The sequence below is a fragment of the Eurosta solidaginis genome, chromosome 3, assembly GCF_040869045.1.
Source record: "Eurosta solidaginis isolate ZX-2024a chromosome 3, ASM4086904v1, whole genome shotgun sequence".
NCBI classification, from domain to species: Eukaryota; Metazoa; Arthropoda; class Insecta; order Diptera; family Tephritidae; genus Eurosta; species Eurosta solidaginis.
This window is the reverse complement of record NC_090321.1, coordinates 247,950,824-247,965,085: the sequence shown is the minus strand read 5'-3', so window position 1 is coordinate 247,965,085 and position 14,262 is coordinate 247,950,824. Positions and strand designations below refer to the sequence as shown.

The 14,262-nt window shown below is 35.5% G+C and overlaps 1 protein-coding gene across 1 annotated transcript in view; it reads right to left on the bottom strand.

The window, feature by feature from the left end:
• The window catches only part of LOC137246120 (uncharacterized), a 197,791-nt gene that overhangs the window by 48,928 nt on the left and 134,601 nt on the right, over positions 1–14,262 (bottom strand). Inside the window, exon 11 of the mRNA XM_067777213.1 lies at positions 2,881–2,965. Within this exon, the coding sequence (XP_067633314.1) occupies positions 2,881–2,965 (85 nt within the window). The remainder of the gene's footprint in view (positions 1–2,880; positions 2,966–14,262) is intronic.

The following is a 14,262-nucleotide window of genomic DNA, read 5'->3' as shown; positions in this document are numbered from 1 at the left end:
TCGATTATTTTAAGTTTTGTAAACGAAAAATCAGCGTTTTGTAAGCTTAATATCTATTTCCTTAAACTTTTAAAAAACTTACGTTTCCTTTACTTTGCTTGTTGGGTGGGCACAGATACAAATTCACACTTTGAATATAAAAAAATTTTCATAACACTCCCATATGCTCTCACATATAAATTCGATTCATATTAGTGCCTGAATTTCATATGTACTTCCATACGCAGCCAAGGCACTTCGGTATGATATTCAAATTTACACTAACAAATTGACAACAAAAAAAATTTTCAAAAATATTGTAGCACTGAAAATTTGAAATCAAAATTTATTCATTAAGAGCAGTTTTTTATATGGAAGTGCAAATCAAATACATGTACAAAATTGTATGTACCTACACGGAATTTTTTTTGTATTTAAAAAAACAAAATATAAAAATTTTAAATGCTTGAGATCGCGATATATTAAAAATTCGATTTTAAGTTACAAAATGTTTGGTAAAATATTTGCTAATTAATTACCGTGGCCTGTCCACCAATGGGGTGGAATCAAAATTAAATGCGGGCAAAGTCCCTTTGTACACACAATTTTCTTCAGTGCACAACATTACAACAACTAGGAATGTACATGAAAATTGCCAACTTCAAAAGCAATTAAATGAAATTCTCAAAGTTGCAAAAAAACTAACATCGACCAATAGCCTTAGTTTGTGTCGGAACATATTTTATATACAAAAAAAAAACAACATATATTAAAATCAGGTTCCACGATAAGATAATCACAGATATAAATACTAAGCCTTATTTAATCCCACGCGACATGTTCACTCAGTATCGCTTGATATTTATTTCAAATTCTTATGAAGAAGTGAAAGTTGCCAATTGAAAATTGAGTTTAAAAGCTTGCGAAAAGCTCACTTAAGAGTTATAGGGTTCTGCGCTCATTCGTTTTAAATTTTTATTGAGATTTCCATGTATAGTAGAATCGCGAAAAAGTTAACCAAAATGTCCCAAGGGTATTTTACTTTTCCGAAATATTAACTTTTCCAAGCGGTTTTCAAATTTGAAAAAGTACAGTAATAAACATAGTTTTTTGGGCATAATGCATTGAATTTATTTAAATGACTTAGTTTTAATCATTACAGAGCATAAACCCAGATTTTAATTGATTTCAAGTCCACAGAACATAGACGGCATTTTGCGACGATAGATTTATTTCTATAGTCGCCGCCGGGCGATGACGATAAACATTCCAAGAGTTGCTGCTGTTCAATTTTTTTAAGTATAACATTTTTTTTACATATAATTCTTAATTTTACTGCCAAAACACGTTCAAAAAAATTGGGAGGGATATCAAAAGACGTATTTCGGTATCATTATTAATAAACCGTCAACTATTGATTAATAGTATTATTAAAAACTAAAAGGTAATTAGCACGAACATTTGCTAAATTTTAGTTTCTTCAATCAATGTTTTCAACTAACCGGCGTACGTGCGCTGTCAAAAATTTAAGCTTATGGAAACGTACGTACCGGGCGCCGTATATACATACCTATGTCAACTATATTTCTTAAATTAAAGGGTTATAATATTAATGTGTTTGGCAAGCGCCCCGAGGTCAGAAATAAAAAATTTGAACTCGTTCAAAAGATATTAACAAAAAACCGAAAAATGACCTAGGGTACCCCCTAAAACCGGGGGTGGGTTCCATAGTATTTTTTCGCAGAACATCTTTCTGCGTTGGAGGCCTTCGGCCGCGCTTATAAAAACTTACCGTGGACTGTCCACCAATGGGGTGGAATCAAAATTAAATGCGGGAAAATCCCTTTGTACACAAAATTTTTTTCAGTGCACGACATTACAACAACTAGGTACATGAAAATTGCCAACTTCAACAGCAAATATTTTGCCTTCGAATTATTGTTGTCGGTAGGAATACGCGTCTTTTGACACCTCTCTCGATATTTTTGGACGCATATTAGCAGTCGACCCCTGTTCTGGACTTTTACCTAAAATAAATTCTTTTTTTTATCAATCTAAAGAAGTTTCAGTGTAAATACATATAATTTTTCAATAAAAAAAAATGTTGGAACAGCCCTGATTATAAAACATATGCATATAAAAAAATGCAAGCGATATACCTCTAAAGAGATTAATGCCGAGCTTCTCGTCCTATTTGCGTCGTGGTCACTTTTTTCCTAGAAATTGGCGGTAGGGGAGATGAGTTTTCACTGAGAGGCTTTTTCATGGCAGAAATACTCGGACTGTTTGCCCTGCTTAGAGAAACTTTTTTCTAATTGAAAAACAAAAATTCTTTCTAAATTTTTCCTTGCCCGGGAAAGATCCAAAAACAGGATCTTCGGTGTGGTAGGCATAAACATATACTATGTATATAAAAAAAATGTTTTTAAAAATTTAGACTGCTACTACTTTAGCTCGTATATTGATAATGACATAGTGTACAAGTACAAGTGTGTTGACTTATCTGTCAAGCATTCTGACAGGCACTCGCTGGATTCGGAATGACAGCGAATTCAAAATGGATACCATTACCGAGTGCGCCGAATGATTGAAAAATTGAAAAAGTCGATACGATTGGTAGTCAAAAATGTTGTCGTTGAGACCAAAAATGCGACTCTAGACCTGAGATTTGCATCAGGTGAGCGAGGCTGTTTGTATTTTTGGCGTTTATCGCTTAGTTGACACACTTGGTATAGGTACACTATGGATAATGATAGAATTGTCTCATGTGCTATATCTCACAAGTTCGATTACTCTAACACCAAGTACATATATACACAGGATCGTTTTCGCAATATACTATTACCGTTTATCAGCTCTATTAAACAAAAATAATTCTAACAAATAGTACGATAAACTCACATTTCGCATAATTTGAGAATTTGCTCTGCTTGTAGGATTTAACATTTTACTTAACCGCTCACCGTCACGTTTTTGTACACTATGGCTGTAACACTTCGACTGCGCAAAGATAAAACTCAGCTTATTCAAACAAGAGAAGTTCAAATTTGACGGAAACTGCTTTTCGCAGTATTGCTTGCAACGCTTCCACGAACTTCAAAATCACTGTTGTCATTCGGCATAATCACGATCAGTGATTAAGTAGTGATCTTAAGCAAGATCTTAAAGGCCAATTAATGGTGACTTATCCATAACCAGATGAAACAGCTGATCGAACCAACCTTATGGAAATCAATGTAATCGATTAATGGCGCCATATCATAACGCTAACGCCATAACCATACCATAGCCAACCAATTGGTTTTTGGTTTCTCGCCGTATCCGTAACCTAAAAGTATTTGAGTTGGTAAATTTAATAACTTTTTGTAGATTTTATTCATTGTTTTGGATAGGCTATGACTAAGAGACTTATTTTTTGTGGAATATGTTTGTAATTTTTCGCGTTTTCTTCATTTTTATGAAATTTTCACGATTTTTAGGTTAAGGCACCATTAATCGATCATATTGGAGATGGTTATGGATATGGGTATGGTTACGACTATGGCGTTAGGATTAAGGAAGTTTAATTAGCCCTTTAAGTAGTGTCAAAGCGAATTTAGTATGGATTCGCCTTGAGTAGTGTAGAGTACGGCTAAATTATATAGGTGGCTCATCTCACCAGCTGATCTAATTTTTTTTTTTCATTTCAGTGGTATAGTGATTGTAAAAAGGAGATGGCAAATGCAATATACATATATCCAACACATTGACAATTTTTTTCTGCCGTGGTGGTCAATTTTGTATTAAAAATAGTTTCACATCACTTAAAGTTATTTTTTTAGTAAATCCATCTAATTTAGCGCATTATTTTCCCACAACACACAAGAATTGCAAATTTTTATGTTTTCTTCCCATTCCATTAGCCTAACACCAACACGCAGATTTTGACGATCTGAACAAATGTATGTTGTTCCTGTAGAGATGAGCCAACCATATAGTTGAACTATGAGTGTAGAGTAGAATAATCAGAGTTGCCGTTTAACTACAATTATATCCAATTGTATACATTTTTATGCTGGAAGATTCAACCAAAGTTTACAAACTGTTATGATTACATTTTCAGTAAGATTTCTAAATTTATGAATATGGAGTTTTATGATGAATTAAATTTGAGAATGATATCTATGCAAGTTACAAATACAAAACAGTTCCTCGGAACTGTCAGTTGTTTTTGTCGAGGGTATTGCGTTGTTTTTTCTCCAATTTATGAACAAAATGCTTCAAAGTTTTTCGAAAAAACAGCTATTATCTTAAATTTTGAATATCTCCAGATAACCTTGGTGGCCAAATTAGCACTTTTTGTCTTTCTTTTTGTTTCTCAGGAATTTGGGGTCGCTGATTTCAAATCTGTCCTCAAATTTCTTCCACCTGCTCGAGTTTGTGAAATACGGTATCAGAACACTTCTCAGTTGACATATTACTAGAGTAGGCGAAGTAACTGCTGGAATCCATTGCGTTATTTATTATGTGTTCAGCCTGGACTATACATCTATACTGGGTTTTGGTCATAAATGGATAGAAGGTAACGAAAAGGCGTGAACAAAAGCGCGGGGCTGAAGATCATGTGCAAAGCATACGATAATAGACTTACAAAGTGGCTCACATCTCTGAAGAGAGAAGACTTAAGGCTCACGATGGGCATACTATCTGGACACTGCCTTCTAGCGTCACATGCTTATCTTCAGTAACAGCAGGTGAAGGAATCCTGCGAGCTGCAGGAAGAAACGGTTGAACACGTTCTGTCATGTCCTGCGCATTTCAGTCAAGTTAGGTCTTTATTGACCGGCCAGCTAACATAAGATACTGAATGTATATATCAATATTGGAAAAGTTATCATAAAATAAATATTGAGAATTGTTTATATTTAAGCCATGAAATTCGCATTGCTTTAATCCTCCAATCACAGTTTTAGAATCATACTACCTTGAACCAATTTTTTTTGCAAGTGTTAATTTTAATAAACAAAACAAAAGTTCATGACAATTTAATAAATATCAGGCAAAATTATTAGTTAAACACCATATCCTAAATTACTTTATATTTCAAGTTTGAGTGACATGATCATCCAAGTTCTTGTAGCGTCCTTAAGAGATCTATTTAAGGTTTTTAAACTTTTCCAAGCTTTTAAAGTATTTCATTTATGTATAGATTATGTATAGAGAAGCCATTTTAGTGTTCAGAACGCTTGTACAGGCTAGGACTTAGTTATAAACGTGAAAGGGTTAAACGTTGAAACCTACCTTTATTTCAAGAAAGAAAACACGAGAATTTCGTATATTTAAAAAAATATATATTTTTAATCATACTTCAATACATCAGTCAGAAACATTAAGGCAAAAGAACAATAATTGTGACAAAAATATAATACTTCAGCTTCAAAACTTAAAGTTATAACACGAAAATAGATACATAGTTTATAAAAAAATTTAATTTTAAGCTTAGTACCGACATCAACGGAACAGTGAAAAGTCGATATAAAAACACGCTCAAGAAAAAGTTCGTTTGTCAAGTAGTATCCACCTCCCAAGGGACTTAATGCGCTTTCTGCTACATTTTCTAAAGATTTTTGAGATAAAGTGAACAAGGGAGCCCTGGCTTCGTCAAGAAATATATGTGTGTCTAATTTTTCCTTGAGCAGCGGCCCTGTAAGAACACAGTCGGTTAATACCACGGATAACAGTAACAATATATGTATCAGCTTTTTGGAATTGATTTTAAAATTCTTTTTGAGCACAAGTTTTCTTTTTCTCGTATTGCGTGTAGTCCCTTATATTCTCGTATATGTTTATTTTGACATGGCCGCTTCATAAAGATAGAAAATAGAAATGCCAAATTTTCTTCCTTATTACTATTTCATGCATTTTTTCAGCGATTTATTTAGATACGGACACCCAAAACCAAACTATTCAAAAACCCAACTAAATACAAATAACATTATCTCCAATATGATTAACACTTCATGTATCGAGGCCTTAGTGGGCGATCAACAATTCCAAACCTACTCCAGCATACTTATGAAGAACGGCCTTTCGAAGAATTAGGTTCGATAATGACCTCTGTCAAAATCAACTTATTAATGTAACGAATTTTAATTATTCTCGATTATTCCTTGCTTTCTGTAATCGGTTCGAATCACTGAGCTATCCAATATATAAACTCCATCATTATAGATATAAAATGTTTTTTATTCACCACAACAATGCTAACTACACAATTCAAAGTATTCGCGTACAAACTGATCACTCATGGCTTAGATTGCGCTGCTCATTGTTTACTATATAGTTTGGCAGCTTAATTCGAGGCTATGTTGCGAATAGGGTGGAAGGCACTCGCAGGCCGTGAAAATAGGCACTCGAATGGAGTGGAATGAAGAACAGTAGGAAGACCAGAGTTGCATTGGATCAATCATTGCATCAATATTAAAGATAGAAATAGAAAAAATAATTAAATACTTGAGTATAAGCAAACATTTTCTTTCAATTACTGCAATTAAGGTGTCCTAGATGCTATATATTCCAAATTTATAACATTTTATGTCTGTTTAAAAATTTAACTTCAATTTCCCTAAGATTTCCGTAATATGGCCATTAGTTATGTTTGTGTGTGTGTGCAAATTTTGAGCGATCAGCTGTTAGTTGCGCTACTTGGTAAAGTTTACAATGGCGCTGCTTATATAGCACTCAGTTGCTTCGGAACAGCCTTCCCGAATAGTTGCTTATTTATTTATCTTCTTCTATGTCTCATATTCACTGTGGCTTTATATATGTATGTGTGTATGGGAACCAGCATCAACATTAGCAACAACATCAGCACTGAAATCCAGCGAAGAATCAATCTTGCCAATAAATGCTACTTTGGACTAGGTAGGCAATTGAAAAGTAAAGTCCTCTCTCGGCGAACGAAAATCATACTCTACAAGTCACTTATCGTACCCGTCCTGCTATATGGGGCAGAAGCATGGACCATGACAACAACAGATGAAGCGGCTTTGGGAGTGTTCGAGAGAAAAGTTCTTCGAAAGATTTATGGACCTCTACGCGTTGGCGATGGCGAGTACCGAAGAAGATTTAACGATGAGCTGTACGAGCTATACGCAGACATCAAAATAGTCCAGCGAATTAAAACGCAGCGGCTGCGCTGGCTAGGCCATGTTATGCGAATGAAAGATGATGCTCCGGCCAAGAAAGTGTTTCTATCGGAACCCGCCTATGGAAGCAGAGGTAGAGGGCGGCCCCCACTCCGTTGGAAGGACCAGGTGGAAAACGATTTAAACTCCCTTGGTGTGACCAATTGGCGCCGGTTGGCGGAGCGAAGGAGCGACTGGCGCGCCTTGTTGGACGGCCATAACCGTTTAGACGGTTAAGCGCCAATTAAGTAAGTAAGTAAGTAAGTGTATCTTGTGTTTAACGTAATCTTATGCATGACAGTAACATCGCACAATCACAAAAGATTTTGCATTTGTAAATATAAAGGATCTTCAGCCTTGGCAATTGAAGCTTATTTTGCCTTGCTCATTCACATAAAAACTTTCGCAAAGCACTGTTATAAACGTTCTTACTATACTCTATACTAGAAAAATATAAAAACATATTTTGTGCCCCATTCCTTTGTAAAATTACAGTTTTATCTGCGAAAAAAGTTAGAAGCCGTTAGATTCAGCCGTTCTTCGTAAATATACGTGCAATCTACTCATCATGCATAAGATTGAGTTAATCGCATCTATATAAAAAACTGCTTATGTGCAGCTCTTATTTCTGACATTGTTTTTTTGTGGCGCAGCTTTTACTTCCTATCGTCTTAGTAATGTGACGACTTTCTAACATTCGTCACATTAGATCAGGGCTCTTTAAACTTGAAACTGTGTTAGTAAAAGTGTTATGATCGCAATGGTAATGGTTTAGTCGTTGATCAAAGAGCACTGAAGCAAAACGAATCACGCATTCTTTACTTACTTTAACCGTTATGGCCGTCTAACAAAGCGCGCCAGTCGCATATTCGCTTTGGCAACTGGCACCAAATGGTCACACCAAGGGAGTTTAAATCGTTTTCAACCTGGTTCTTCCAGCTAAGTGGGACGCCATCCTCTGGTTCCATAGGCGCGTTCCGATAGAAACAATTTCTTAGCCGGATCGTCATCTTTCATTCGTATAACATGGCCTAGCCAGCGTAGAGGTCCTTAAATCTTTCGAAAAACTTTTCTGTCGAACAGTCCCTGAGCCGCTTCATCTGTTGTTGTCATGGCCCATGCTTTTGCACCATATAGCAGGACGGGTACGATAAGTGACTTGTAGAGCGTGATTTTCATTTGCCGAGAGAGGTCTTTACTTTTCAATGGTCTACCTAGTCCAAAGTAGCATTTATGGGCAAGACTGATTCTTCGATGGATTTCAGAGCTGATGTTGTTGTTAGTGTTAATTCTGGTTCCCAAACAAACCAAGTCTTTTACTATTTCGAAACTATGTCTGCCAACAGTAGCGTGGTTGCCAAGGCGCATATGAGCTGACTCTTTGTTCGATGACAGCAGGTATTTCGTTTTGTCCTCATTCAACATCAAACCCCCCATTTTTACCGATCCTTTTTTCAGTTTGGAGTAAGCAGAACTGACTAAGCTGATGGTGTTGCTCAACGTCATTTTGCACAGCCGTATAAGTTCTGCGGGGAAACCAAATTCAGACATAGCGGGATATAGGCTGTCGTGCTGCCAAAGGCGGCTTTAAAGGTGCGTCCACACCAGTAACAAAACATGTTGCAATCAGTTATATAACCAATGTTATGTAACTTGTTAGAAATTCAACTGAAAAATGTTGTATAACACGATATTGTGTAACTTTTTTTCTGTTTTTATAGCAGGTTACATGTTACTCACAGGTTGTCGGTAAAGATCAAAGGAATTAGATAACTTGGTTGTATAACAAGTTGCAAGTTGTTTTAAAACAATTGTTATACAACTTTGCTATTTCGTTACCGGTGTGGACGTACCTTAAAAGAGACGAAGTCGTGATATGTGTCGATTCTTTTTTCGCGAGTTTTTTACAAGATTTGGCGCATTGTGAAAATAAGGTCCAACCAGCCGATTCACGGTGGGCTTCAATCATTCGCACAATACAAATGACAGGACCTTATATGCGATATTAACAAAGCTGATTCCGCTATAGTTGGCGCAGTGTGCAGTGTTCCCTTCATTTGCACAATTTTCTAACAGAAAAAAAATTGAATTTTTTTAGCAACAAGTGGCTCTGAATCAAAACCCGTGATGAATTTTTACACTTTTTCTTCTGAAGACATCACCTAGAAGGATCGACGTATTCAGATCAAATCCCCCTTAATGCTGCTTGCTTCCGAAACGTATCGTATCTGTATGGGCCTAGGATTATCAATATCGGCAACACTGTCAAAAACCTTGGGTAAGTGACTTTATCGCTAGTACAGCCCAAAGAAAACCCAGAATAAAAAATGACCGTAAAAAACAAATTGTCCAACGAATTATAAAAAAAATTACTTAATACCGATTTTCCGATTTCGGTTAAATTTAAGTTCCACTAAGCATACCCAAAAAAATAATTTTCAAGCCTGCAAAATTTGAGTTTTTTTATTTTTTTTCTTTGATTTTTAAGGTTCTTTTCATGACCTACTTAAAAAAATTTCGTTTGATTTTAAAAATTTCATGTTGAGCAGAGCAGAGCTCACAGAGTATATTAACTTTGATTGGATAACGGTTGGTTGTACATGTTGCTAAACATATGGTCACCAGCTGAAGTAACGAATGAGACGAAAAAATAAGATTATTGAAATTGGTTATGTGTATATTCAAACTATTCGACTGTAATCGCATGATTTTCTGTACCGAAAGGAGCAATGGCCAGTCCGGTTCGACCCAAAAACAAGTATAGAGGAAATTTGATAGTTCGAAAATAATAAATGATCACCTGATGATAGTTCGAAAACAAGGTAAAGACCGCTCATTGGAATTTTGCTGGAAAAATTTCAGCTTCAACTGAAGATGAAAAAATCAGTAGAGAGAGTCAAGTTTAAATCCGTGACCGACACGGTCGATAATTATTGCCCGCCGCGACATTGTGTACACCTTATTAAAAATAAAAGTAAAGAGGATTGAATTTTAAATCCTCGACCGACACAATCGATGAGTTTTGCCCGTCGGGATAATGTCACATAAAGTTTCGCCAACACAACTTTTAAAACATAAAAAAGTGTTAGTGATTTTTGGTTGAAGAAAAGGAGTAAAGTTTAAAGCCGCGATTTTGCCCGTTGAGGCAATATCCTTAAATGAAAAAATGTGAATTATTTAGAGAAACTGGAGTTAAGTTGATAGCCTGATAATTGCAAAAAAAAAAAAAAAGAAACAAACACCGATAATAGGAAAAAACCAAAAACGTTCGAAATTATCATGTGACATAAATTTATAATCGAGAAATGAATAGATTTAAAAAATAAAAGAGAAATTAAAAATGCAAAGATTTCATGCAACCACAAACACAAAAATATATTATCTAATAACCAATACCAAAAACCAATGGATATGATGATGATCGGGAAGACGAATCAGGAGCAGAGGAACAAGGCGACATCAATCTGGAAGGAGTTTTAAAATTAGGTTACAATAATAATCGAAATCACGGTTTATTCTTTTTGAATGTAGGGTAATACTTTCAATCCTTTTTTTTAAGGTAGGGTAATATTTTTTTTCCAAATTCTGTTAGTTTCTTTTGAAAAAAAAATGGTTATTTGCAAAATTGTAAGATATAAATTGGAAGTGGGGTAAAAGCAATGCCGATTTTTTTTTTCTCTCGGACGTTGTGGCAGCGCACTGCCCTCAAGTGGCCCGATGAAACCAGGCTAATCCTGTTTTTGTTTTTTTTTTATTTAATTCATACATACTTCATTTTTTTTGTTTTTTTTTTTTTTTGTATTTTGTTTTTTTTTTTTATATCCTAATTCTTATATATGTGTTATTTATAATTTTTTTGTTACCGAGTCTTTGAGAGGCAGTGGCTTCTTAAGCGCAGAGGTCTAAAACCGCTCAGCTATAGAGAAACTCTACAGCTGAGAAATATAGATTCACAAAATACAATAGACTAAAAGTATAAATATAATTTTTTAACTATTAAGAGAAGATAGAACCGTCTTTTTTATGGCAAAGAGCGAGTCCGAAACATCAATTATTCTCCAGTGAGAGTTATAATCTTCACACAAACATAGAAAAGGTTCGTATACGGAGAGTCCCATTGAAGATTTTTCAAGGCGAAAAGTAAAAACTGTTTTTGAATTCATTCTAGTCTATCCACATGAACTTGATAACGCGGATTCCAAATTATCGATCCATATTCTAATATCGGCCTCACCAATGATGTAAAAAGGGGTTTTGTAACGTAAGGATCACTAAACTCATTTGCCCATCTTTTCACAAATGCTAAAACTCCTCTCGCTTTATTGACTGTGGCATTAATATGAGGGCTGAAACTAAGTTTGCATTTCATTGTAACACCCAAATCGACAAAAACATCAACGCTTTCCAGAGTTTGGCCATTAATTGTGTAGGAAGCTGGCTGTATGTTCCCACGTGAAAAACACATGGATTCACATTTTTCTTTGTTGAGAGGCATAAAATTCGCATTAAACCAAGTAACTAAACGATTTATATCCGCCTGGAGTACAGAACGTTCTTCAACCGACGCGTATGACTTAAAAAGTTTTACGTCGTCGGCATACATTAAAATTTTAGAATATTTTATAGTTGTGGAAACATCGTTTATAAAGATCAAAAACAGAATAGGACCGAGATGGCTGCCCTGAGGCACACCGGAGGGAACATCGATGACATTCGAACAAATGTTTTTAAAAATTAATCTTTGAGTTCTACCGCAAAGATAGGAGGAGATCCAGCGAGTTAGGCCAGGTTGAAAACCAAGCAATTCGAGTTTATAAACAAGTAATGAGTGGCGTACTTTGTCGAATGCTTTGCTGAAATCAGTGTATATAACGTCGGTATGATGATTGTTTCTAAACCCATTAAAGACGTGAGTTGAAAATTCAAGCAAATTGGTTGTGGTTCATTTGGCTCTACAGAAGCCATGCTGAGAACTATCTATCAATGTAGAAGTCGAAAATGTAAGGTGATTAGTAACGATTGCTTCGAAAAGCTTATGGATAGCGGAGAGCTTTGCTATTCCACGATAGTTTTCAATAGACGACTTGCTTCCTTTTTTATGGAGTGGGTTAAGAAAGGATTCCTTCCAAGCCGTCGGGAAAATGCCATTTTTTAAAGAGAGGTTAAACCGATCAGTAAGTGGCTGGTAAATGTATTCCGCACATTTTTTAAGAAAACATGTTGGGATCAAATCGGGACCGTATTTGAAGGATTATTTTAGGGTATTTAGATGTAGTAGAACATCTTCAGGCAGCAAATGTGGGACATATATTGAGTTACTAGAATGGAGCCATACGGATAATTTGTAGGTGATGAATCAACCACAGCAGAGTAATTAGAGTGAAATAATTGAGCGAAGAAGTTTGCAATCTCTTGATCATCGAGGGAAATGCTATTTCTAAACTTCATGGGTGAAGGAAACCCGTTAGTTCTGCGTTTAGAATTTACGAAATCATAAAAAGACTTCGGGTGGCAAATAATGTTTCTTTTAATTTTACATATGTAAGCTTTATAACACTCTTTATTAAGTTCAAAATACTTATGACGGAAAGTAGCGTACTGTGCATAATGAGAATGTAAACCGGTTCTCTTATATAATTTGAATAAACGTGATTTCTTATTTTTTAAAGCTTTTAAATCTTTAGTAAACCAGGCTTGCACTGGTTCAATGTACGAGCATGTGCGTTTGGGCACATGTTTTTCAAATAAAGTATAAATGGTTTTATTAAAATGTAAAACGTTTTCCTCTACATCCTCTTTATATCGAGGCCACGTTATCTCAGAAAGCTCTTTATTTAAATTGTTGAAATTAGTTTTGGAAAAACCAAAGCATCTGGTAGAGACACGTGTTTTGTTAGTGCAGCCGACTTCGTTGCTTATGATTTCGTAAGTTATCTCAAGAGAAGGATGGTAAACGTCTTCTGGCAAAACAAGAGGTTCACACCGATTTTTAGAGAATTTAGATATGTCGTCAACAAATGCTAAGTCTAAGAATTTTCCATACTTATTCGGAAAGAAGTTGATCTGATTAAGGCAAAGATCAGTAATTCCATCCAAAAAGTCATTGTTATGCATTTTGGATGATACGGGGACAATATTGTGATCAACGGTATTCCAAGATATATGTGGCAGGTTAAAGTCGCCTAAAACAATCATTGAGTCCGTGGGCTTTATCATCGAATTGACTGATTGTAACAGTGAAATATGGTGCATATACACTGATAGATCAGAAGACGGTGGAATATAGCAAACGGCTAAGTAAATATGACCCCGGCCTAGTAAGATTCGGATGCATTTAAACTCGATGGAATCAACATCGGCTAAATTAACATCTTCAGATGGAATTGAAGAATGTACAGCTAGCAAGACACCACCTCCGGTCCTATTTAAGCGATCATTTCTATAGGTCTGATACTCACCGCAAAAAATTTCGGAATTTATAACATTGGGTTTCAGCCATGTTTCGGTAAAAGCAATAATATTATAGTTACAGTGAATGGTTTTCAAATATAAGTCAGTTAATTTAGTATTTAAGCCTCTAACGTTTTGATAGTAAATGCTTAAGCAAGGTGTTAAATTAAGTTTTTTGGATCGGAACTTTGAGGAGAAATGTTTGCTACATTTTGAGTAATCTCAATAGTCTTATGCACAAATTCGCGAACAAAAGCCCCTGGTGTCCAAAATGCGCTGTCCAAAAGTTTATCAAAATCTTTTGAGTATACATCAATTCTAAATGAAGAAATGTTTCTTTCGTAATTAAATTTAAATTTTCTTAAAGTCATGCCGTCAGCCTTAATTTTTGAAGTGACATAAGACTTGATATCCTCAACGGAAGTGTATTTGTCAAAGCGAGATACAAAAATCGATATTTTGAGCGGGACTACAACCAGCTTCTTAGCCGGTGCTTCTGAATAAGAAGTCACAGATTGAGAAGTTACAGTTTCAGAAGTTACAGTTTGAGACTCTAAGGTTTTTTCCGCGGCCTTAGAAGTGGATGGAACCACAGCTTGCGGATTAGGGGAAGCCAAGTGTATGAGCTCCACTTGCGGAAGATTAATGTTCTGAGCAGGATTAAGAT